This window comes from Mycteria americana, chromosome Z, assembly GCF_035582795.1.
Source record: "Mycteria americana isolate JAX WOST 10 ecotype Jacksonville Zoo and Gardens chromosome Z, USCA_MyAme_1.0, whole genome shotgun sequence".
Lineage (NCBI taxonomy): Eukaryota > Metazoa > Chordata > Aves > Ciconiiformes > Ciconiidae > Mycteria > Mycteria americana.
In genome coordinates, this window is record NC_134396.1 from 42,386,541 (window position 1) to 42,413,767 (window position 27,227).

General features: G+C 42.5%; 1 protein-coding gene across 6 annotated transcripts; it reads right to left on the reverse strand.

Annotated features, from left to right (window-relative positions):
• Positions 1-728: 728 nt before the first annotated feature.
• Positions 729-13,574, reverse strand: NFIL3 (nuclear factor, interleukin 3 regulated). Of its 6 annotated transcripts, XM_075488724.1 has the most exons (5): positions 13,471-13,540; positions 12,620-12,836; positions 12,364-12,485; positions 5,240-5,417; positions 729-2,671 (listed from the first exon to the last, which is right to left on the reverse strand). In XM_075488724.1, exon 5 carries the CDS (start codon positions 2,480-2,482, stop codon positions 1,106-1,108), a length of 1,377 nt encoding a protein of 458 aa, XP_075344839.1. In that variant the 5' UTR covers positions 2,483-2,671; positions 5,240-5,417; positions 12,364-12,485; positions 12,620-12,836; positions 13,471-13,540; the 3' UTR covers positions 729-1,105. The 6 variants fall into 6 exon arrangements, with proteins under 6 accessions (XP_075344839.1, XP_075344838.1, XP_075344837.1 ...); XM_075488723.1 differs by lacking the exon at positions 12,620-12,836 and having other exon boundaries at positions 13,471-13,574; XM_075488722.1 differs by lacking the exon at positions 5,240-5,417.
• Between the last annotated feature and the right edge of the window lie 13,653 nt (positions 13,575-27,227).

Consider the following 27,227-nt stretch of genomic DNA (forward strand, 5'->3'; position numbering starts at 1 on the left):
TGAAACCAAGGCCAAATTGGTGGTAAGACTTACTTCATACTTACAATTGCATTATGTCCCACACCGGGAACTAAAACAGCAGATGACCTCCTCTAACTCTGCTGCTACTATTGCCTGCCCCTTATGTAGATATTTGCCTAGTTGAGCTCAGAGTTTACAGACCCAGTAGCATTATCCTTCATCTACAGGTGGCCCACGATCTGCCGTGGAAAGAACCATGGTATGCAAGAGGGACAAACTCTTCCATGAGCCTTTGTGCATACTTCTTTCCGTGCCTGCACCCCTTGCACACACAAGCCACCCCTTGACAAAGATGGTGTTGTCCAATTCTGTCACTGCAAGGCTCTGAAAACTTCACAGATGCACAAATCCAACTTAACTAATTTCATCTAAAACACCAAGTTATAATATTGAAAAAACGGTTTGTCACAATAAACGATTCAGGAAACTCATTACTGTCTCATTTGACATAGGAGGAGAAAAAAGGTTATTGATATTAGTTACTGGGTTAGAATTTGCATGGTTTTTGGTTAACTTTGACTAATAAGTTAAAGGCGGCTAAGGCTATAAATTGGTACTGTTTCATTTATAAATATTCACTTTATTTCTATTCTCTTCTAAAAAAAGTGTTAAGGAAAAAGGTGGCCAGAAGGATTACACATGTTGTAAATTGTAATTTGGTTGTTAGGCTGTAAAAACCAAACACATAAGTGAAGTTGAGCACAGTGTAAGAAAAAGCCAGTTTTTAATTAACAACTTATTTACAAGTTCATAAAATCAACTGAACTGGAGTAGATGTTCTGTGTCTGTCACCAATATTTTATTTTTACTGGTAACTTGCACACTTTATAGTAGAAGAACAAAAAGAAAATAAAGTTCACTATGTACAGCCTTTGTATAGGCTACTTGACTATACACAAGGCATAGTGATAACACAACCTAGTCTTCATAATAATTTGTGCACAAAAAGACACCAATCAGACATTATGTGAACATTACAGTGAAATGACATCACAAGTCCAGTGAAAACTCAGCATAATACAAAACACATTGATCTACTGCAAATGACATCCTTTAAAACAATAAGCCTTTGTTCAGTAGTAACTTAACCAGAGTCTGATGCAGAGATTTGTTGTGTAGTTATAAGTCTTTTAAGTGAAGCAACTTCTGCAGATAAGTTTGCTATGCCCTGCTTCAAATACAGGTTCTCTGACTCAGAGACATTGTAGATATTGTCTTTTATTTCAACAACTCCAGTTTTGCAACCACTCTGAATTTTTACATTGAGTTCCTTCTGATGCCAGAGTTCTGGTTTAAGTGACCAGTCTTGGATGTTAGTCACTTGAACCGAGAAAGGAGTGTGAGAAGAATGCACCAAGTTTTGTGCACCATGTTTTTCAAGCTCAAAATGTCTTTTTGAGGACATGTCAATGGGTGATGACAATTTCTGTGTTGCGTCATAGTCATTATCCATTGCTTCCACTTTAACTTGCATGGCTTTGGCTTTTATTCGAAGCTTGTGAGGCAAAGCTGAAGAATTCACTTCCGGAACTTTAACTGTTGCATGAACATTTTTATGTTCAACTGGGGAATGGATTGGACCCTTAGGAACCTGCTGTTCATCTTCTCCATCAGATGACTTTCCAACTACACCATCATCAGTTTCTGACGTTCTGGGGGAGTTACTGGAGGACCTATTAACTTGCAAGAGAGGAGGAGAATGCGAGTACACATTAAAGGTAGCTCCCATGTAGTTTGGATATATGGATGCTTTATATGAACCTCTGTCATCTCTTGGCTCTCTCTCTAATTCCATGGGCTCCTGTTTTATAATCTGGAACTTATTTTCAGGACTTCTGCAGTTGCTTTGTATACGACTCGGTTGAGTATGCTCTACGGATGATATTTCAGACACATCGGACATTGAGCTTTGAGGAGAATGTTTAATGACAGAAATACAACTGCTACCAACTATAGATGGTTCATGTTCATCTACAAATGAGTTAATATTTGATTTGGAACTCTGATAGTCTTGGAAATACACAGTTGTTGAGCTACTGAGTTTCTGTATTTCTTGGGCATAGGCGGCAGAACTGATTAAACCAAACTTTAGCTTCAACGAAAGCAGCTCCGCCTTCAAAGTGGCATTCTCCTCTCCCAGTGCAATTAGTTTGTTCTCCAAGACAAGGTCATTCAGTCGTCGTTTTTCACGAGATCTTTTGGCAGCTTCATTATTTTTCCGCCTTTTCTCCCAATACATAGCATCTTTCTTTTCATCTGGAATGAATTCTCGCTTTCTCCGGCAAGCTGAAGATTTGCTTTTTCCACTACTTGCTTCAGTAAGTAGTATATCTTCATTTGTAGACAATTCTTCAGACACTTCTGCTAAAGTAGACTTAAGTACCATGATTTTGTCCACATTGCTACTTGTGTCAACAGGTCCGTGTTCCTTTTTAAGGGTCTGCATTTTTCTCAGCTGCATCAGAAACAATTTGTAGTAGATCTACAGTGAGCAACAGAGCAAGCTATTTCCCCAGTACTTCTCACTCCACAACTTGATAAATACAGTAATTTTAAATCCACGCACATTCTTCCTTTTTTTTCATATTCTCAGACAGAAGTGTCTAGAACCAATTTTCTTGGCAGATGCAATGGGAATCTTCTTAAAAACCTGGAGTGAACAGAGAATTTGATTACTATTTAGGAATTGCTGGTTCAGGACATGCAAAAGTAGCTTTTGATAAAAAGCTTAGACTAGCATTTGGTTCATTAAACCTGCTGTAATATGAAGACCGCTGAACACTGAAACAACTGATATTCTAAGCTTTATGATACCTAGGTAGCAGATTTGCTTCCAAAACAAATAACAGTATGATCCAAGGAAAAATCAATAAAAAAATATTTGAGTTTTGATCCTATAGTAATGTTGTCACAGAACTTTCCATGATATCACTGACCAACCTAAACCTCCAACACCTAACACTGCAGGACACCAGGCATGTTGATGAGCAGCACTGGAAAGTATCTTGTTCTTCCACATTAAAGCATCTCTTCTGAAAACAGCTGTGGTATGTGACTTAGAAATGCTGTATATTTGGATCCTTCATGGATTAAAAATAACATAAGCTGATTTAGAGAAGCTGGAGTGCTTTCTATTGTCTTAAAATAACAGCACTATCCATTAAAGCTATTAAAGATTTAATTATTGTTTTTGCATCCTATAAAAATATATATACAGATATATATCTACATACAAATGTTTATACACACACACATGGAATTTTAAAATGCCTTTTTGATCAATCATATCAATTCAAACTAGTAAATGCACACACATAATTTGGGCAAATACCTAAGTATTAAATAATATTGACAAGAAAAAAAAATGTATTACGTAATTTTTTTCTTGTCTCCTACAAAGAAAACTTTAAAATCAGTACTGAAAAATACATTAGAGAAATAACATTTAATTAATAATTTGCATTTGAAAAATAGTCTTATTACATCAAAGTAAAGTTTAATACCATTGAGGCATATGCACCTTTAGAAAACAGCATTTGCATTAAAGTGGAATTTTAGACCTAAAAGTCTTACCACTAACAAAGGAAAACTAGCTCAACCTTTAGCTTCAGACATTTTAATCACTAAATTTGAACTTAGCATTTAAATTGGCCTTTGTTTTATTTAGTCCCTCTCAATGCAAAAATACTTTATTCTCATAAGATCATTTGGTCTTGATCTGAGATATAGCTTCTCCGTATCTCATTTTTCACAGTCAGTCATGTTCCTGGTAAAATAAATGTACTATGCCAAGTGCTTTTACAGAACTGACTATCGAGTCAGCAATGATTCTTGCCTGTGTAACAACAACAAAAAAAATCAGCCACTTCAGATTAATGTCACTATTTATTGGGAATGTTTTTACAATGACTAATGAAACTAATTTTAACATTATCAGTTGGGAAAGTTATAAAAGAATTAATGAATTGTATTCTGCCAGTTTCTCTTGTCTTTTCCAGAAGGCAAAGAGGAGTGAGTGATGTAATAACAATTAAGCAGGGTCATAAAGACTCAGGTTTCAAGCTGGGTTCTGTTCCATCAAACCATGCCAACTCTTCTGTCATGAAAAATTAACACATTTAATAGAACAGCTAAGTAGAATTTCCTAAAACCCGTGGTTAATTACTGACATGTAACTATTTGTCTTCGATAATACAGCCTTAATGGAAAATAGAGTTAGAAGCCAGCCACACCAAAGACAGCATCTAACTTTTTAGTGCAAAAGCAGCACCACAAATTGCCATGTTTGTAAAGGAGAAATGTATCTCTAATATACAAGCAATTACATAGTTAGATCCTGATCCAAAACTCAAAGTGGAGTCAAAGGGAGTTTTCTGTCAAGTTAAATAGGAGCTGGATCAGGTTTAAAAACAAAAATAAGCCCCACAACAAAGCATCAAGTTTGTCCAAACATTCAGTATAATTTGATTTGCTGAAGAAGCTGTATAGCCATTCTGCCCATTTCACTACTACATGTAATCAATGGTTTAATTAAAATGCATACCATTTAAAATCTAGTGCAACCCAATACTTTAAAAAAAAATTTCATTGTTGAACACACAGAATTTAAAAATAAAAGACAAAGCCACCTGAATTTTTGTGGCATTTGTAGAATATTCAGTCTCTGTAACATGACTTTACGTTAAAAGAAGAAAAATACTGGGATTTTATTTCATTATCCTGTCGCATTGGGAATGCACAGCTATTGATCCATAATTGTCTTGATATACTACAATCACTGTATTCACTTGTATTATTAACAACTTCTGTGTTTCTGAGGAAACGCATACACCTTCTATGGCACACAGCAGGAAGCAGTATAACATGTACTGAATACCTATGAAATCATCACTTGTCTCTTAGTATGCATCTCAGCCAACTCTCACTGAAGTCAAAAGGGTTCAAAAAAGGGTTCAAAACAAGTTTTGTGAAATTTCAGAGCCTTACCAATGCAGAGGTCTTACTGAATTTAACAGTGCTAGAGAGCTACGCTCAAACCCAAATAAAAATATTTGTTCTCTAGAAAAGGGATACCAATATGCATATATTGTGATTTTCTACATATTTATCTGCCATATACCCTGAAACATCTACACTTACTCGAAACAGTAGCAACAGCAAGGAAGTACTTATAAACACAGGATTTGTGCAATTTTTAGAAGAATGAAACTATACCTACACAGATTTAATACAACTTTTTTCCTGTTATATTTCAATCTTCCATTTCTACACGATACAGAAGCAATATGTTTAGTCTTGAACAAGACTGTTTCAGGATAGGAACTATAGCTTTCTGTCTATCTGTATGGTCTCCAGCTCAAAGTGATCCCACTTTGGTGTTTGTCCAACACTGTGATCTAGGAAAAATACTAATGATGATAATAATAATGATAAGAAGAAGAAGAAGCAGCAGCAAAAAGTTGTTGGTTTGGGTTTTTTTTCCTAAAGGAATGTAGACTAATGGCATAGTTCATCGGTATGACCATCTGTGTATCAGTAAAAATTCAACTGGGTGTCCAAACATAATCTCCTGCAGCCTAACACTGGCACTGAGCTGCACTTAACAACCCAACAGCCTGCAGAGTTCATGTCCCTTGTTCCACGGGACTTCTGCAGTTTGGGCCATTCCAGTGCACAAACTGCTCACTGTAGCACTGATAACTCCTGTTTTGGCCAGTCTCCCTCCTGTACACATTGTTCCTGGCACAAATAGGCAGAACGTAAGTAGCATGCTTAGCTACATGTATTAGCTACAGCAAATATTAAGTGTGTATCAAAACAACCATGTTTTTGCATGCAGTATTCAACTTTGTCCTCTGCCAGAGTCCATCAGTAAAGCTGTCAAGATAGACGTGTAACCCACTGACATAGTCTTACTGGTTTGCTATTTATGTAGTCAGTTCTAATGCCATTACTTCAGTGAACTAACAAAACAACAACAAATCTTTAGCTCTTTCCATATCTTCCTTGAGCACTTTTATCATGGTAACTGGAATTGCTGCTTTACAAACAGGAGTCAAAGCCCTTGTTTATTAATACCTCTCCATGTGGATTAGCCCAATGCTGAGTCTGTAAACAAATTAAATTCCATCTGATGATAATGGCAAAATGCCTTCAATGAAACCAGCCATTTCACTTCACTTGCATTTTATAATTCCACTGGAAAACATCAGTATTTACACATAAATTAATGAACTGTAATGATTCCTCTGACTATATTTCAAATTCCAATATTTTCCCTTATGATTAATTTTTCAATCGCTTTATCACTCCCTTATAAAGTGTTATAAAACCAACATTTAATACTGCCTTACATTAGTCACTGTTAAAGATTTTCTTTTTTTTAGGTTGGTTGATGTTAATGGCATTGAGTGCCAATTCAACAATGTAATAACACTCGACCCTATTAACTTAATTACAGACCCAGTCTTGCTCCCACAGCAATTTTGCCATTGGCTTCAATAGAAGCAGGGTACAATCCCAGATCCAAGTATTAATGAGACTGTTGTATAGAACTCATGCTATTGAAGCAAGAAATTATGTATGCACAAATCATGAAAAGTTAATTTATCCATGGACTTCAAAAAATACTTAAGTGATCTGATTGTGTCAAAATAGTACATTAAGGATCTGATCCTGGGGATTTGTGTATTCACACTGTAATAATTGAAATGTTTCAAAAGGTTGAAGGACAGGGCCACAATCTTTCCTCTCTCTCTCCTGTGTAATTTAATTACATAAGTCATTTCTGCTTTAGAGAATGCACATGGGCCTCCCCATGTACATATGTTTCCCCATAGAGTAACTGTGTATTATTGTTTGTATTTAGCAAAGTAATCCATGCTATCTCCAGCATAATTTTTCAAACACATCCTAGAATGACATAACTAATTGTTTAATACTATTGCTCCAACATTTTGATAGTGATTCTATGAAACTAAATGAAATCCCATATCTAGCAGTTGGGTGCTCAAACACAATGCACTTCTGTATCAGCATGTGTCCAAAAAATTTCTCTCTCGGTCCTTCAAAAATGGAAGAAAATAACAGCCAAGTACAACTTCTTGTTTTAAAAAAGAACCACTCTCTATCACCATCACCACTATATGGCAAACCACAGAAAAACAATAAAAGCTCTTACTGATGTGCGATTGTGCATATTCTTAGCTGTTGTCATCTATGTTTTGCACAGGTATCAGTAATTATATTACTGCTATTATATTCTGTCACAGGTTATCTATTTTGAAAATCTGTCTACATACCAGAAAAGCTGGTGTAGAACCTGCTTATAGGTACCAAAATGACCAGTTTGCATTGCAAACTTTGAAAAACTTAAGAATATAGTTTGCACTTTATCTTCAAAGTGTTTTAAAAACAGTTGCTATCTGTCTCAAGACTTTTAGGTGGTACAGAAAAAAAAAAAATCATCCTCATTGCACACAGGACAGGAGGCTCAGCTTAAGCTTAGATGGTGAATATACAGCCTGCCTAAACACTGCTGAAATACTTTGGAGCCACTCTACCTCTACTGCTTTTCACAGACAAAAATTATGCCATGAAATTCTGCACCTCTCAGGTCTGTCATAATTCAGAAATCCTCTCCAACAGAGGATATGGCCCCATTCCAACCTCCACTGAAATCCTTCAACATACTTTTTCTTGCCTTTTATCTATCACCGTTAGTAAAATTATGTTCCTGTTGAAGAAAAGCTTTAATGCTGGCTCCACTGGAAGAGTGAGATTATCCCTAGGATACATTTGTGGGCAAGAGGGTCTACGCAAGGTAGATCAAGTGAAGTTCAAACCTTCTGGAAAAAAACTAGGTGACTGCATTTTATGCTATGATGGACAGGTTATCCATGGTCACAAAGGGGAAAAGCATTTACAATACAAATGTTACCACCAATTACTGCCATTGTATAGTTGCACTCAAAGACCATGAATCCATTACAACAGCATGGAGCAATGCAGAACTATTGATCCTGTATATAGTTCCCTTTTCTTACAACTTCACAGGCATCTTAAGTGCTTACAGTTTCAGGATCAACGTGTAATTAGGTCAGTGGAACACTGATGATGATAGCTTTGTACAAGATGACCCATTTTTGCTAAAACGTTGATCATCTTATTGAAAGAAAAAAATGGGAGATGTCTACACAATATAGTCCACTGGGAACACCAAAAATCATTTATTATGACACTTTTCAATCAAATGTAAAAGAAATTAATAAGATCGTCAATGGAACTTGGAACACTATTGCACCTTCATATGACCCACCTCCAAGCTGTACCCAGAAAGTTGATGTCATATGTAATTTTTACAAAAGGCTTTCATTGTTAGGAAAATTACTTAAGTTACTGTTTATCTTAATAACTACAAATTAACTCATTAAAGTACAGCCTGCTTCCCAAAAGTAAATTACACAAATTATGCAAATAAAATTATTATTTGGAGAGCACGAAACATATGTCAAAGGTAGCTGTTGCTCAAAAAGGTCAGCCAAGGTTAATAGGTGCAAATTTGACCTATATTTTCTTCCATTTCCTTAGGAAGACAGTATGATTCTCTCAGATCTGTTCAGTTTTTCCAAAACAAGCTGTTTACTGCTCTGATTTAAGGAGGAGGGAAACACAATCTAAGAATATTACTCAAAGCACCAGGAAAAACTTTAAAACTGAGAAGCAAAGGAAATGTATATATAACTTGCATAAATATTTAATTACATATATATAATATATATTGTATGTGTATATAAATCATGCCATTTTAAATATCACATCACTTTCCAGTATTTTTAATTAAACCCCAATAGAAACAATGGTTACTGAAGTTACAATACTATGACAGTATGCTTCTCCTCATTTCAATAGCTACTTGACAGCAGGAAAAACTAGACCACAAAAACCTATAACCTAATAGTAACAGTGTTCTGGAAATATGACCTCCGCCTTCCCCTAGTTAAGAACTATAAAAAAACCCCAAAATCAAATGTTAATTATTCTGACAACAAATGGCTTTCTATTATTGAACTGTGTTCTTAAAATGCCAAGCATGGACCAGACCTTCAGCTGACCTAAATTTATATAGCTCTATTTAAAGGCAGCAGAATTATGTCAATTAATCCCAGCTGATGCTCTAAACATGCATCTTGTTATATAACAACTAAAGTACAAATACATAAAACAAACACTGCCTGTAAAATGTTGGTATCTACCACTTACTGTGAACGGAACAGAGAAATAGCAATCTTTAGAGCTCAAATTCCGTGAGATGGTCCAGGCAGGAGGACCACTGCCCATGCTGAGCACCATTTTCTGTATTGGGTTGCATTCCACTTGCAAGAGGAGGTCTTGCAGCACTGGTACTTATACTGCTAACTGCTGTGCAGCCACCTCTGTGGCAAAAACTGGTTAAGTATGCAAATACTTCAGGACAGACTGAAAATTACACCAAGATGGAACAACTCAAGAAACGGAAAAAACCCTATCTTAAATAAGGCATTATTTCTGATAGAAGATAGATTTGTGTAATATCTGTAACCAGATTCAGCCTCATAGTATGCTAATTTGGACATGGATCAATTCAACATGTGAATTCAGAAAAAAACAGGATATCCAAGGAGGCCTTAATAATAATTCATTTCAGATCTACCTTTTAATACAAGAAGTTTTTAAGAATGTTGCGTCTATCATATTTTGAGTCAAGTCCAACTATGCCCTTTCTTACACAATCTTATTTTGGACAGTCATGCTTAGCATCCATATTAGACAGTTACATATACCTTGTTTTTTAAAAAATCTGATTTTTTTTTAAATTATTTTCAAACACTGTAAAATACTGTAACACAGAAATCAACTGTCATTTTCTTTCAGAATAGACTGCAGGAATTGGCCATCTATTTGCATTTTTTTTCTATTACATATCCTAAGCACATTTATATCTCATAACTGGCTGTAATGATCATGGCAAGGTCACCTAGAAGAGTCAATTAAGCTGATGAGTCAGATACATTGCTTAACAGTGTGTAATAAGACTCAAACAGAGGATTTTATTGTTCATATTATTGCATCATAGTGATGTTATAACAGCAGCGAGATCACTGTCTGGAAAAAACTATTGCATAAGGATAGTTTGCATAACTATTTGTTAAAATAAGTCAATTTAAAATGAGCTAAAGGTTTATTTTATTTATGAGTTTTATTTTAAGATAAAGGATTGAAAAAAGCAGCATGGTACTGATATCTTTCACAGACTCTGTTTAGACTTCATTGCAGTAGAAAGAATGTCTGTATGTTCTACAAATTTCAGCCAAAGCATGGCAAATACTGTTCGTTCTTAGGATGAGATAAGCTCTGAGGAGGTCACGTAAGTTCATATTGTTCATGGGAAGACTAAGCTTTTTGACACCTTTCAGATCAGTTCCTTTAAAAAAAAAAAAAAAACCCAAAAAACAACACAGCAGAAACTTGAAGCTTTGAAGTCAAATCCAGGAAGCTGCGTATTTTAAAAGCTAGTTAAGAGCCCTTTGGAGAATAAGATGAGTTGAAAATATAAAGTAAATAAAAATGGAAAGTAGAGGCAGATCATTCTAAAGACTGTTAGCGCTTCAACAGTCAAAGACATCTGTAACGTGAGAACTTTTATAACAATAACTGTTAGTGCCAATGACATTAAGGATCTTTATTCAGTAATCCTTGAACTCTTTGGTTTAAATCAGGTCTTTGAGCCAAAACCCAAATCCTTACTCATTCAAGTTTCCCATCAAAGTCAACATTTTGATTGAATAAGGACTGTAAAAGTGATGCACATAGCAACATTTTAAACGAGGCTCTGGATTGAATTAATTACTGAGGAGGGCAAAGATGACTCAAAGTAGGTTACATACACGGGAGCGCACACAATGAAACTGAATGCAATCATTCAAGTTACAAGGACAAGAAAAAAAAAAGGGGTTGTTTTTAACACAACAGTAACTCCAAGACAACTTCACGATCAAAGCTGCACTTGACCCCAACAATCAAGTAGCAGAAAAGTTTTTGCACGTTATCAAGAATATCTCATTTTTAAAATACTTTGCTGCTGCTGCTACCTACAGCAGGTATATTGAACATAAAGACAGTGGCTGGGGTACTCAGTTTGGACTTTGGAGGTTTTCGTCACAAGCACAGCGATGTTGGTTTCGCTTACTTAGAGGACCGACCGCTTTAGTCAGACACAAAAATCACCTCACCTTGAAAACCAAGTTATCACCAGCAACTTTCAAGCTATGCTCCCGTCGAGGACAAGAGCACAAGCTGACCCCAGAGTACGGGACATACAGCCACGGCTATTGCCACTGCAACGCCGAAGTGACTTGGCAAAATAACAGAATTGGGCAATGGCCATTTTTTTTGTCGTTGTTGTTGTTGTTCGTTACGTAAGGAGAAAGCTGAAAATACTCGGGTCGCGGGAGTGGGGGGTGTGCTAGGCTATCTCATGCCTACCTGCGAGCCGTACCCCTCCCGCGGGGCGGGGAGGCAGGCAGCAACGCGGGGAGGGCCCCTTTGTCTGGCGCTCCCTGCCTGCAGGCGACGGTGGGACAAGGGGGGAGACGGGCGGGGGGGGGCTGGGGTGGGGACGCTCCACGGGGCGCGGTGCGGGGCCGAGCTGCGGGGAGGCGGCGTCCGCCGCCTCCCCGCAGCTCGGCCCCGCACCGCGCCCGCCACAAAAGCTGCCCGGCTCGGTCCGGCGGCCCCCTACGTGACCGGCGGCTCATGGCGCCCGGCCCGCTCCCCCCTCAGCACGGCCCCGCGCTATCAGCCCGCCGCCCCCCCCCCCCCCACCCGCCCGCCGTCGCCGCCGCCCCAGCCCAGAACAAAGGGCTGAGGGGGAGCGCCAGCGCCCCCAGCCCTCGCTCGCCCGCCGCCGCGCGGCCGCCGCGCCCCAACGGCCACCAACGGCTCCCAACGGCCGCTGGGGAGACGGCGACCCCCGCGCGCGGCGTGGCGCAAGCCTGAGGGGAAGGCAGCCGCGGGATCGGGCTCCGCGTACCGGCTCCGCTTCCCGCCGGGTCTGTCACACTGACCTACTTGCCGTGCTGGCGGCTGTCCCCGGGGCCCGGCTCCGCTGCCCCCGGGGGCCGGCGGCACCTGGTCCCCCGCCCGCCGCGGCCCGTCAGGGCACGGGCGGGACGGCTCTACCTCTCCCCTCCGGCGCGGCTGACATCTCCTAAAAGCCTTCCTCCCTTAAACTAGACGTTCCCTGTTTTTTTTTTTTTTTCTCTTTTTTTTTTTTTTAAAGAAACGGCAAGTGAAAGCCCGTACCGGAGAGATGGCTCAGCGTCTGGGCGAAACGCCTTCCTAAAAATACAGCCTTATCAAAACGTCTCTGAAGGCGTGGAGTTAAAAATCCGAGCAAATGGCCTCGAACGTCTACGCGCACAGCTCTGGAGAAAAGACCAGAAATAGCACATGAAGCCACAATTGCTAAAATGCGATGGGGCTAAATATAGACCAACACAAATCCCGTTTTAAGGCACCCGGCACGCAGCCGGCGAGCGCGCCTTGCCTCCCCACTCACCCAGTTGTCTACTTCCCTTATTAGACGCACTTTAACAAAATCTGTTACAGTTACGGGTTTTGGGGGCTTTTTTCAGGGCGAGATTGTCCTAGTTTCTTTGTAGCGAGATTATAAAATCGCATAATTAGCTCCCTCTTCCCAGCCCGGCTGCCAGCAAATTCTGTGGTTACATAATGCAACATTTCCAGGAACTATTATGCGATCGGTCCCGCAGCGCCTGAAAAACAGCGACAAAAGTGACGAAAGGGGCTGAGGCAAGCGCAGCCCCGCACGGCGCGGGGACAGGGGCCGGGCCGCTGCCATTAATCCCGCTTGCCCGCGGGCAACATCCCCCCGCGCCGCCCGAAGAGGGGGGGGTCTCGCCGGCAGGCTCCGGCGGCACGCAACTCCCGGTGGTTTTGGGGCCGAGGCGCGGTTGGCGCCCGGGACCCAGCCCTCCGCTCCCCGGCGACCGCCGCGGCTGCCCGCTCCCCGGCGGCACATTATGCAACGCGGGAGAGCGGCTCCGGCGGCGCTGCCCCGGGCTCGCTGTGGGGAAAAGCGGGGGGCAGTGCGGCACGCCGGGAACGAGCACCCCCCGCCAGGGAAAGCCTTCGGCGGACATGTCCCAGGCTGCCTCCCGCGCCGCCACCCCTCCGCCGAGCCGCCCGCCAGCGCGCAGAGCCGGCCCGCCCGACGGACCCCTCCCCGCCCGGCGGCAGCCGGAGCCGGCGGGGCTCGCGTTATGTAACAGCCGCCCCCAGCCGAGGCGAGGCGAGGCGCGGCGAGGCGCGGCGGGCGCCGCAGCCCGGGCGGACACCCTTAAGTTTAGACCCGCGCACCGCTCCGCGCGCGTACGCGCGCCTTCCTACCTGCAGCACACCGCGGGGCGCCGAGCATCCCCCGCCCCGCGCCGGGCCGCGGGCGAGGAGAGGCGAGGCCAGGCCAGGCGAGGCGAGGCGATGTGAGGCGAGGCCGGGCGGGCGGTGGCGTGATGCGATGCGGTGCGGTGCGGTGCGGTGCCGTGCCGTGCCGTGCCGTGCCGTGCCGCGCCGCGCCGTGCAGGCAGCAGCGGAGCGGCCGGGCGGGAGCGTGCGGCGGCGGCGGCGGCGCGGAGGGATGTGTGTTAGTAGGTCAGGGCTGCGCGGCGCGGGGCTCATAGCCCGCATGCCAGCCGCGCCGCGCCGTGACTGGCGGCGACGCCACCCCAATCGGCGCAGGGCGCTGCCGGAGGACGGCCAATGGGAACGGCCGGGGGCGGGGCGGGGCGGGGCGCGGGGCGGTGTGTGGTACAGTAGGTCTGTGTGCTGGCGATTGCATAACCGACGGCGGGGCGGGGGGCGGCGCGGGGGGGAGGGGGGAGAGCGGCGCGAGGGGCGCCGGCACTTACGTAACCGCCGCGGCACCCCGCGGCAGCGCGCGGGGGGGCGCTCGCCACGCGCAGCCTCCGCAGGGGCGCAGCGCCGCGGGACCGCGCCCCCTCCCCGGCAACGGCGGCGGCTTCGCGGGGGCTCGCGGCGGGGGCTGAGCGCCCGCGCTGCCGGGGGAAGCGGAGCGCGGCGGGGCTCTCGCGGCCGGACCGCTGCCTCCGTGCGTGGCGTCATCAGATTGTATCTGCATGGCGTGTAAAAAGCAAACCCTCGGCCCCGGCGGGAGCGTTGTCGTCTCGGAGCGGTTGCACAAGCCCCGGGAGCCGTGCTCCTGAGGCACGTACCTGCCACCTAGCCACGCATACGGGTAATCCGCCGGTGGGTCGCGCTTCGGCGGCGGCTCGCGGAACACAGTAATGACCGCCGTAAAAGGGAGGAGGAAAATAGCGGGGGGAAGGAGCCCGCTGACGGCGGCCGGGCCCCGCGCTGGGCGTGCTCCCTGCCGGTACGCCGCTTGGCGCTTCGTGCCGCGGGCTGCGAGGCTTGCCCGGCGCGGCGCGGCCGCTGCTGGCCGCCACTGATCGTCACGGGTGAAGGACTTTGACAGTATTTCTTCCGCCGGCTCCGTCCCTGCCCTCATCCCTGAGGCGGCAGCGCTGAAATGCTGCTCAAAGGCGGGGACGCGCTTTGGAGAAACTCGCCCACGCTGCCCCTTCGCCCCCTCGGGGCGACCCCCCCCGCCCCGGCGCCGAGGGCCGCTGCCGGCGGTCCCACCTCTCCCGCACCTCCAAGCGCTACTTCTCTCCGCAGGGCATTGCGAAGCGCGGAGATTCAGTAAGAGAGCCTGGTGCTGGTTTGACCCCTGTTTAACCTCCGTTTTAGAAAATGACACACGGCCAGCAAGAAATCCAATTCTCCTCTCGGAATGTGTTTGAATGTACACACGTTTGATTAAGCGTGCGATATGTATCTTCCTCATTTTTTTCCTCGCAGAAGGTTTGTCACTCCCTCTCTTTTTCCCTTCACAAGTAAAATTTATGGAGACAACAGAAAATTTTCATTATTAAATCCTAGTTCCAGAACATAAATGATTCCTGACTTCATTCTGTTAAACACTCTTACCGAAATAGCACAGTCCTCACTAACATAGCCCTGTTATATTACTCTGTCATCCCGTATTTATATGTCAACAGAGATAGCCCTCTGGAGCAAAGCAAACCTAACAGAAAGCAAATTCAGACACCAGAAGAGTTCACTGAATACTTTTCAGTTTATCTCAGCCCTCGATCTTTTATCATGCTTACCCATACCATCCCTCCACAATAAATCTAAGTGCCTTGAATTCATTTCTATGTATCTCCCTAGATTATTTATTATGCAAGTCAAATAACGTCTACTCGCACTGATTTTTCCCCTCTTCCCTCCCTGTTTCTCCATATTTAGCATATGGAGCCTCGTTAATGGTAACAGACTGTGGAGCCCACCATGACTAGAAAGAGGACTCAAAAGCAGCCCAAGTCCAAGAGATCGACCATTGCCTCCATCTGGGGGCTGCACAGTCAATTTTTTTGCCGTGCTTCTGCTTGCCAGTGGATGCACATACATACGAAGACAGTCGGTATGCTGCTGGAAATGTCAGGCGTGAGCTCTAGCAATGAGCTTGAAGACCTGCTTGCTCATAAATATTGGTGGTCTACTTAAGGTCTTAGGCACACTGGAGAACCCATGCGAGGAAACTTATGCAGCACACATTATGTCCCGTACCATGTGTACTGTACTACCACAATACACTAAGAATCCCCAGGACTGTCAAAAACTAAAGCAAATCCCAAAACTTCCAGCAATTTTTTAAATGGAAAGGCACGTGCCATTTTCACCACGGAAAATATTTGTGATGAATCCTCAGCATATACTTTTAACAACTTTAAATCTCGTATCTAGAAAAAATAAATGCAGTAACTCAAATGTGCCTTCATAACTTAGATTCTTGAAATATAGCAAGAAGTCTCCAAGGCAATAATATCCTTCCTACGTGGGTGGACAGTCCTGGAAATAATATTCCAGATGGAGTTTGGTCGCCTATTTGCTTATATGTTTGTCACTAATTATAATCAGCCATAAAACCAGACCTGATCTTTCTCCCAGATTCGTAACAAAGATAATTTCTATATTTCACGTTACTTCTACTCTGTGGACGTCAGGAGAGCCAAAACCTTCTACAGCAAAATCTATTCTTACTCTCCAATCCTTACGGTGGGTGCTTGGTAAATGCAAGGATAAGGTGAGATAGAGGGCTGAATGCTGATGTGGCTCAAGGAACACATTCATCATTTTCCTCCTCTCCTGAGGCACAGAAAAAAATAGCACGGATGAAAGCTATAGCTAGCATTCTGCACAAAGGGAGTCCAAGGCTTTCGGGAAAACTCTAAAAAGAGAATCTTTCTATGATTATCCACCTCTGCTGATTTTCCTACTGGAGGGATGAAGTAGGTCATGAAGATCTTTAGCTAAATTCTCAGCTGACTCTAGCATGGTAGGATTTAAACTTGCTTTTGGATGGCACGATATTAACTTCAACTCCTTTAGATTCATCGGTATTTATTACTGCATGACTTAAACCCTCTTAACGCTACCTCTGATTTTGGCTTAATGAGTATTGCTGAGCCTACACTGAGTCATAGTACTACATAGAGGGTCTAGAAAAGGGGCATTTGAGAAGTAATTGCCAAAAATATAACAGAAAGTAATGTCTGTCATCTCTAACATTGGTTGATGCCTTTGCTTTCACTTGTGTCCATGCCTCTTGGGCTTTCTGTAAGATAAGCTTTAAGTATGACCCAGCCTGAAATTCAGAATCAGTTGAAATCAACAGTAAAAGTCCCAGTGCCTCCAAAGAGGAAAGGCTTTAATTCCTCACTTTTATTACAGTCCACATGCAGTACAACATAATAATTGAAATAACATAGTTTGAGGCAAAATAAGAATAAAATACTTTTTAAGATTATGATCCATTAAACATACTGTAATGATTTTTATAGATATGTGTGTGTATATATATATGTATACACACACACACACACTGGAATTGACTGAAGATATGGCGATTTCTGCTATAATCCTTGGTTTCCTTGCATTACATTCTTTGTATCTGTAGGAGGTTTACTACCTAGCAATGCAATCACAGAAAACTATATTCACCACTGTTTTTATATATTTAATGTGATCACTGCTCAAAAATGTTTAATACTAACCAAGTCCTCCAGGGCTTCCTCCTCAAGATGAGTAGTAGTGAAAGTTCCATAAAATAGATGATATTGTGATTTTATAAAGATCAAAGCCAGAAATAAAATACATTAAAGAAAAAGGCAAGTCATTTGACTACAGTTCAAAGTATTAATCAAAATATTTCCATGCATCTGGGAACATTTGTGGAAACTGTACTGGAAAAATATTTGTGCTGTAATGTACTCTTGCTAAAAGCAAACCCAAGAGAAATAGATGTTCACATTGTAACTTAGGCAGACATAAGTGAGGCAATGTTTACTGGAGCTGTTAAATGTGAAGAAACACCAAAAATTGCACAATAAGTGCACGGACTAAATAAAGAAAATTTACATGATACTTTTGCACTGCAACAGCCAACTTAAGATTGATGGGTCATTCATAACCTTCACATGACATGAAATGCAAAAGCAAACGCGATGACTATGAATGGCTTCCATATTCTCAAGCAGAGCTACAATGTAAAACACAAAAGTAAGAGGGTTATGATGTTCAAATATTTTAGATGAGACCAAAAGCAAACAAAATTGTCCTGTTTCTTGGGACACAGATAGCAATTCTGCCTGCAGAGCCACTAGCACATTACTCTACTTGGATTTAGAGACAATCTACAGAACAGCAGTATCTTCAGGACTGAAGGAAGTATCTGATTTCACCTGAATATTTTAAACACAAAGAGGAGAAGTATTTCTGAAAAGATTCTTTTAATTAATGAACACACATGCTGCTAATGCATATAATGCTGCTGTTACTGAAACTCTGAGGTAGTGCTGCCAATACTGTGGAAAGTAAAAACATGTATCGCCATTCATTTTCAAGATTAGACTAAAAAAAAATCACTGGAAAGCCCTCAAGAATGTGAAAATGTGCCATTTTATGAAGTGTATAGTATGTATATAGAAAGCGGGAAATGCTATGAATATCCCTGAAAAAAAAAAAAAAAGGATGAGTCCTAGCTTCCCTCTACATATGACTGAGCAGCAGACATGATGAGTAGGAAATCTGGAGCGCATCACATAAAAGTACAGGAGAAGGAAAGCAGCAGGCACCCTGCAGTGACTGAGAAGGCAAGGCACACCTTACACCCACGCACGTTTGAAAGGAAGGGGGAGATGACACACAGGTAGGGAGGTCAGCAATTTCTCATGGCCAACAGCACAGGAGGGAGACAAGTGACATTGCAGTGCCACTGGGAACAGCTGTTTTCAGCCTGTGGTGAAACGAGCTCACCAGCCAGCACGCTAAGTTCCAGCTTCACGGCACCTTGCTCAGAGGTTGCCGAGGACCAGGGAGGTTTGAAATGTGTAGTTACTCAGAGTTGCCTCGCTGCTGACATTTGAATCATTGCAATTAAATGAGATAGGCCAATAATTTGCAGGATTTCTGATGTGAAGTGATGACTTCGTGAGAAGAAGTAAGACCATCTCTACTAGAGGGGGGCCGAAAGTCCCTCATGTCCAGAGGCTCTCCTGGTCTACAGCGACTGAAGCAATTGCTGACAGGTTCTAGTCTAAAGCCCCCGCAAATGAAGCTTTCTGACACAGAAGCAAAAAAACCCACCACCAAGCAAACAAACAAACCCCCCCACATTTTCCCTTTAAGACAGTTTTCTGTCCACATGGATATGAGCAATCTTATCTCCAAAACAAAATAAAATTGTCTTGCATGAAAGTTACCCAAATGACAGAGTTAACACAAGCCTGATTCAGTTAGTCATCTAAATGAGATTACTCAAAAATGATGATACAAGTCAAAAACTTCACCGCCTGGTCTCCAGCAGAGCCAAGACAAGGGAAAATCAAAACTCTTAGGCAGAGTTTTTTAGATATGACCTAACCCTATTCACCACTACTTTTCCATTCATCTACTTTTCTGTTTCATTTGTCATACTCCAAGGTGAGAGATGTGTAAAGAAACCAGTGGGATGGTTTTTTGCAGTCATTCCTTATATACATTTGAGACTTGGTCTTGCCATTTAATCTTTGTTCACATTAGTCATCCCACTGACTTTGATGATTTACATTTGTGAGTAATCCTTACTTACGTGACAGCACTAAATCTATAAGAAATGTACCTCGCTTGATTTTCACAAAACTGTTTGGAAGTCTAGTATGCTTGACCATTGAAGGCAGACAGACACTGAGGACAGACATTTTTCTATGACGTTGTGTTTTGAGGAATGATGCTGAGAGCAAACACTGCATGATGGATTTTTACAGCCACCATAACAACTAAGAATAGTAAAATACGTATTAAAATACTGAGCAGTTGGCTCTCCTATGACAGTAATTATCAGTGAGTCATTTGTTGAAGCCACTATGCTTTGCAAAATAGTTGGAAATGTGTTCTATTGAAGTGAAAATTGAGTAGTAAACTTAAAGACATCAAGGGCTATAAAAAGTTTGTCACACAGCAATGATTAGCAGAAAGACAAGAAGAAGCCTTTGTTCTGTGCAGGGGATGTCTGTGCTACTGTTTTACGGTTATTGTACGTTAAAGCTGTGCAAGCACTGGGCAGGCTAATTATAGCCTTGTGAGAGAATGGAGAATGGAGTCGTAGACCCTCACACTCAAGGACTGTAGAGAGTCTGGAAAACACCCTTAGCAGGGATCACTGAAAAGCATACTCCTGGTTGTTCAACAGCCATTGTTGCTTGGACTGCATCATTTGAAGTCAGGCAGATGACTTAGTTCAAACTTTTGCTCCTGTCTCTGCTCAGCTACTCGGTAACCTTGGAGGACTAGAAATAACATTGCCATCATTCCTTTTCACCCTTAACATGCTCAGATGACTAAAGTTTTTCCTTCTGTGCATGAAGCAGGGAGGTGTCCTTCTTGCAGATGAGTCCAACTGGGACCTAGAGATGTGAGAAACTGAGACTCTTCTACTCAAGTCCAGAGCAGGGCTTTGTCTGATAGATATTTGGAAAAATCTCTACCAGCCACTGTTGGTATAAACCCCTGTTGCACTGGTGGCTTCCTAATTATTGGACATCAGAATTCTAAAACTGGCATGCAGGAGGATCTAATATGCAGGAAAACAGTTAAAAAGTCACCAGAGCAGACACAAAGAGCAAAAGTGACCTTGCATTTTATAGCATAGCCATCAGGACATTCACCATGGGAGAAGGGTATCTGTGTTTCACTACTTACTTCAAGGACAGTTCATGCATTGAGTGGGCTGGACCCAACCCTGAAGAACATCCTGTGTTATCTGGAATAAATAGATAGCCATCGTGGATTTGTGCAAACATGTTGTACTCATTCTGCCCTGAACCACCCTGATTCCCTCATAGGGGGAATGCAAAAAACTACTTATTGCAAAAAACTACTTATTGCAAAAAACTACATGGAATGCAAAAAACTACATGCAAAAAACTACTTATTAGCTAGCTCAAAAATAGTTCTCTAAAAATAAGTATGATGGAGACTTACACAATAATGTGTACATAGTTTTCTTCATTGTGTTTCATGCAAGAAACAGATGGCAAATGCAAAAAAGACCTGAATGTAGTAAGAGGGTGAGGTTGGAGAATATGTAGTCCAATGAAGCCAGTAAGGCTCAGCAGTCTGTAAATAATGCTATTTCAGAGGTATCTTATCTTTTAATGCCTGTGCCTTTCCTTTAGATAGGAGATGGAAGTCTAGTCTGTTAATCTGTTTCAACTACCATACTCTTGTTCTTCATGCATAAACACCAATCCCTCAACAATATTCAGTACAGATCTCTTAAGTTAGAACAGGTAGACATGGATAAAATCTATTGTGAAATTAAACTGGAACTAGAGAAAAGGAAATCCTGATTTAGTGTTCTATATACCTACGCGGTTGCAACACTTAAAGAGTTACAAGTATCTTCTCTCCAGAAAAATTAATTCATTTATGACTTCAGAGCTGCTGCTAACACAAGTCATAGCAACACAGGAAAACATTAAGCTTGACTGTAATCCTGTTTTTACACTTAGCTGTCTGAAACACAGGGCAAAGGTTTGAAATAATGCAGTAAGTTGAGTAATTGTTTAAAAAGCATGCAGTGTTAGTGGCAAGCTAGCTTTACATAGTATTGCTAGCCATCCAGTATTCCAGTGAAATATTATGTTAGACCAACTACAGAAATTATTTGAATTAAGTCTAAAAGCTGAGCTGTGGCAGGCCAAGAAGGAATGGGGCAACAAACTGAAGGGATGGAGGTTTTTTCCCTGCCATCCCATTATTATCACCTGCACATAGCACACACCCTTGCAAGCCACCCAACCTCCCTTTGGAACATGGTGGAATCTGTTTTTTATGTCTGCTAGTGATGACACATGCTATAGGAAAATTTTCTCGAGATTTGTTAAGTTAGCTTCTGTGGTGCCTTCCCTCATGTTCAAACAGAGAAGGAGACACCAGACAGGGAGAAGGACAGAGCTGAGGAGAGTTGGTGTTTGCCCAGGGGCAAAACCTGATGTAGCTGCATGGGTTTGTGTTTGAGGTGTGAAACACAAGCTGTGAACTTCTTACCAAGCAGTGAGAGAACCATGGTCCAGAATTAGGTCAAGGGGATCAGGCTTGCACTGCTGGTGATGAGGAGTACAAAATGATCTGGAAAATAAATATTCTTTCAAATGTCTCCAGAAAAAATCTGAGGAAAATAAGGGATGAATGCAGCAAGACTTCCTGAGGGTATTTAACAGAGAGTAAACACAGAAAGAGTAAGAGATTGTTTCTTTTTCTAGGCCTAATCCCAAATGCTCTTCATGCAATTGGTGAAAATAAGCCTAGAATTTGTCTCCATAGTCCCTGTAAGTTCTAAGGACAAGGCTATGTTTTTAATTTGATTTTACTTGCATTTGGCTCAAAGCATGTGTGAGAAGAATGTTATTTCCTTGGTACAAATAGTCTTCTCAAACATGAGCCTTTTCCCTTTTAAACTGAATATATGTCTAGAAGGCACAACACACACTATCTTAAGCTCTATGAGCTTAGGAAGACGGTTTGGTACATAAGTCAGCTAAGTGGTAGTTGATGCAGCTGTAGTCCTGCCTAGTGTCCCTAAGCTAAACTCTGCTTGGGCTAATTAGCCATAAACGAATGTCGTCAAGTCTCAGAAGAATAAGCATGGACAACTCCTTCCAGACTGACATATTATTCTCTAACAGAAAGCTGGTTTAGTTTTCTGTCAGCAATTCTCATGGAGATGAGCTGGTGTTAGTTCCAGTGACCAGTGACAGGAATGCAGTAAAATGGTCAAGAACACTTTTCATCCAAATCCCCAATCTGCCATTTTTGTTTATTGTTCCTCTGATAGCATTCTTAGAATAAAATCTGCTCCCTCACAGAACAGAAAGAAAACAATAAAACCTACTAAAAAGAAAAGTTAAAGAAATGTTTAGTGAGGCCATTTTCTCAGCCACAGGTGCTCAGCCCTCATTCCTACCCCAGGCCACGGATGACCTGCTCGCACAATTTGTGAACTGTTTTCCTGGGGAAAACTTGGGATCAAGCAGGCAGCAGGCAATGGGGAGCTGAGTAATCTGAGACCTGACAGAAGCCCACTACTACCCACCAGCTTTTGTGGAGATCCTTCATGTCCTCTCCCATTACATGACAAGACCACATCCTTTGAAGGATGAAGGAGACAGTAAGAGGCCCCAAAGTTGCAAATAAAGATAGACTACCACTTCCAGAATGCCTCACCCAATATATGTCCTATTCCCTTTTAGTTCCTGAGTTGTTCTTGAGAAAAAAAAAAGACTGGTAGGGACAGGCTGGTTGAATTGCCACTAACACTTGGGATGTTTCCTGGGGCAATTGCAGACCTGTGCAGCATAGCAGGTGCATGGTGAGTCATCTGCTGCTTGGGAAAACTTGGTCTACTGTCCACATGCAATGCAGCCACGCTGCAGTACACATCAGTAAGCTGGGCTTGGTACAAGCCCACCATATGACAAAAAAGGGGCTCTGCTGCTCTGTCCTCCTCAGCCCAGAAAGAAGATAAACTGAGCCTAGAGGAAAAAAAGGTTGAAACACTTCTTTGCATACACAGACACTTTGATTGATAGGAGCCTTCAGGTTATTGAGCCAATTGAGTGCTCCCCTCCTCAATGGGTGTTGGATCCAGAACTGGAACTCCCCCAAAATAGGGTCAGTTGCAGGACTAACCAGGGCAAAAGGAAATGGATATTTTGCTGTCCCTCTTGCAGCTTTACTCCTCCTCTCCCCTCATTTACTGCTCCCGTTACAGAATTCCCAGGCAAGCATCTTTCTTGCCCTTCTCAGGGCAGGCAACCCTGGTCTCGCCTGCCTTTAAGGCTGATAACCAGTCTAGCTTTGTGATGGACAGCCTGCAAGCCCAGGGTCCCCCAGCACCGAGGCACTTTGTTCAACAGGCTGCCCTAGCACTGGGAAGTCTGAAGGCCTGTCATTTTGTCTCCCCAGCAGACTGCTGGGCAGACTGCTAAGGAGCTGGGTTGGCGAGCTGGCATGAAACCGGGCAGGCTTTTGACTGAAACCTGCCTGGCAGGCGAGTTTGGAAATGTGCCTGTGTTTTGTCAGAAGATTTGTTAAAACAGACACATTCCCACAGAATGTTCTGATTTTGATTAATCAGCGTTTCAGGGTGGGTATCATGTTCCCCTGGAACATTTCTGACCGTCTTTGCTGACGATAAGCTGCATATTTACAGCACACCCCATCGCAATGATCCTTCAGTGCTTCCCACTCAAAATGCTCACGCCGACAAGAGCCTGAGTGCTACCCTGCAGGAATGCTAAGCTCCACCGTGCCCGTTATGAATAAGGGCAGGGTACGACATGGGCAAAGAATCCAGGCCTGGGCCGTTTGATATTAGAGAAATACTTTGCAGGCAGACAGAGAGAAAAAGCCCGTCCCATGCATTAAAGCACCTCACAAATATTCATAATTATGCGTTGCGTTGCTCAAGTTAGCTCATCTCACATAAACCTGCTCTCAGTTTGCAATTTAATATTATGAATTACGGGCACTAGAACTGCTGAATTAGGAAAATAAGGACATGGAAAACATTATGCAGGTTAAAGAAAAGAAACTCCTATCATTCTCTGCTTTGCTTTCTCTACTCTTGCTTCTCATTACTGCCTTCCCTCCCCCCACCCCCCATGTGTCTGGTATACATTCTAAAAGCCAATGTTATATGTTTTCATCCTTGTCTTTTTGAGAACAACAACAAGGTTCTGATTGCTCTGACAAACTGAACTTATTCTCAGGCCCTGTATTTCAAAGCAGGATTTGACACACAGGAAACCCAGAAGAGAATAAGCCTGTCACACTTGTTTTTCTTTTTGGTTTAACCGATTCATTTATTTTCTTTTAAGATATTGTAGGGCATGTAATGATTCTCCTGTGCTTTCTTGCATCTGTGACTCATGAGGTAGGCTGGGTCTAAGAGACGGGCCAAGCCACAAAGTTCACATACAGGTTCTTGTTTTTCCAAGGTCTGAGGAAGTTCAGATTTGAGGGTTTGGGTTTGGACCATCTCAGGAATGTACAAGGATTCAGTTCCTAGCTAAGTAATTTGACACATTTCTCTCTCCCTTCCCTTCCACTCTTACCACTTTGGATTTTATTTCACTGATTGTGTTAGCCATGATTGGAAAAATTAATGAAAAAGTCATCATTGTTACATTGTCTTTCTGCTGGGGGGTGGAAGGGAGAAGGCAAAGAACTCTTCCACTGGATGATAATAATAATATTTTCCACACTTGCAGTCATCTATGGCTAACTAGTTACTGATATTGCTACTTATTAGTAGTATCTGAGTGTCTCACAGGTAACAGCAGTGGCAATGACAAAATCCCTAACAGACTGCAGGACCAAGCATTTTCAGGCTCTTCTTTTTCAGGTCAGATATCTCTTTTGTTGGGGAGTGAGGAAGCTGTTAGAGTTTGGCAATGAAAAGATATATCTGAAAGGAAACATTTATGACGAAAAGGCTGCCTCAATGTAGAGAGTTGTTCTTGTTTCTGAAGACTGTCTCAAGGCTTTCTTATCTTCTCTACTGAGGTAACTTAACAGAGGACATTTTGTTGCTAGTTCTCAAGTGCTTATCTTGGACTTTGAGATCAGTATTGTCCAGAGGCGCACAGCTATATCAATGCATGGGCTGATTTTGATACTGCTGTGAGACACAGTGGAAGCAGATAGCCCTACACTGGAATTGCTCCAGTGCTTTCTATCCAACAAGGCTGGGAGAGCTGCAAATGTACCTTTTTCCTCTTGAATCGCCCTTCATTTTGAAGTTCTACAGAGATCCATACCATGTCACAATATCCATGTGAGTATCACGGGCTTAGTGCCCGCCTGTAGATCTTTGACTAATTTAAACATGACCACATGTAGACCATCAACCTGCTTACAGGAAATCAAGCTTTGGATAAAGGCCAGCTGGTGTGAGCTGAGATCAGGTAGGAGGGCTACTCTGAAAAGGTTGATCTGAAAAGCACACAGGTCTCTTAATCAAAATAGTGAGAGAACCTGGCATTTGCATACCATGCAAGGACCTCCAAATGCCCTCTTCCAAGTTCAGCGTGCTAAAAAATGTCATCTCTCTCTGCTTGTGAGGAACCTGCCTATCAGGAGATTCATACTGTGGTCATTTTTAGGATGGATGACTGTAATGCAGAAGATAGTTTTTGGGCTCTAACACTTATCATGGCTGCCTGCCCTCTCTCTGACTCAGGCCAGCATAATCAAATTAATCTAGCATTCAAGTTCTTTCTATGGTTTCCACTCAGCTTTTAATGCCAATTTAAGCATTTTGTTAATTTGTGGACCAAGCTTCAACTTCATCAAAGACTGATTTTTGATGTAGGGCTAATTTTACTCTGGTTCTCTCTAGTTTTTGTTGTTTTATGCAGCAAAAGATTAGAATCCTAACTCACTATGAAATGTGCAAGTGCTGCTAGCTCTTCACCCTTTTTATTTCATTTTCTGCATGTTGCTATGTAATACCCTCTGCAATCCTTTCTCTCAAAAATCACACATCTGCATGCACAGTTTTGAAATATGTAATGCATTTATTCAGGCATATTTGCTTTTTCACAAGTTGGTGGAAAAAAACATCTTATGGCAATATAAAGATTGGGCCTAGTGCACGAGAAGGGAAATAGCAATAACTGGAAGTTTAAGAGGGAAGAAGTGGAGCTGTGTGGAATCAACATCTTGAAACACACCTTGGATGTTAAAATCAAGAGAGCAGTTGATCCTAATAACTCAAATAAAACAAGCTTAGTTTAGGAAAGGGCTGAAGACCACACTATGTTTGCCATTTATCATTAATAGAGAAGTACCAACTAGTTTTTATTGGCTAGAGGCAGCATCAGTGAGTTGGCTAGGGAGATGAGGAACTATGAAGAGTATGAAGACTGCTGTCTCTAGTAAGTGCACAATATAGATCTGCAGATTGTGACCCAAACAGAAACATAGCCTCTTTGAAGTAAAAGATCGCACTATGTACTATTATGGTACATCGATGGCTCACATCAGCAAAAGAATCTAGTGGGAAAAGCGGGCAGGAACTCCTCCATACAAATACATGGCCAAGAGGTAATCTTAAAAAAAAAGAAGTAGAGGAAGTAGCAAATTGATGGTAGTAAAACAAGGAAACAGGCATAGGAGGAGCATGAGTAAACAGAGGTTGTGGAGATCAGCAAAGATGCCAGAAGGAAACTGGATGCACAGATTAACGGGACTAAATGAGACTGACTAATGCCACTACTTTGGGCAAGTTACAGAAGACAGAGAACTTGACCGTGAGAACCAGTCCAGTCTTTGGAACACAGGAAGAGCCTGGAGTAAAAATATCAAAGACGTGGTATAGGAGAACCACATGCCGCCAACTGGTGGGCAAGCAAGCACTGAGGGTGTTTACTGTACAACCTGACCTCAGATGATGGGACACTATAATCTAGTTTTCAGTTAAATTTTCTCAGTATGGAACTGGGATAGTCTTTCCATGT

What these genes read in the sequence shown, in the direction of transcription:
- NFIL3 (XM_075488719.1), bottom strand. Translation starts at nt 2,482, where the DNA reads ATGCAGCTGAGAAAAATGCAGACCCTTAAAAAGGAACACGGACCTGTT.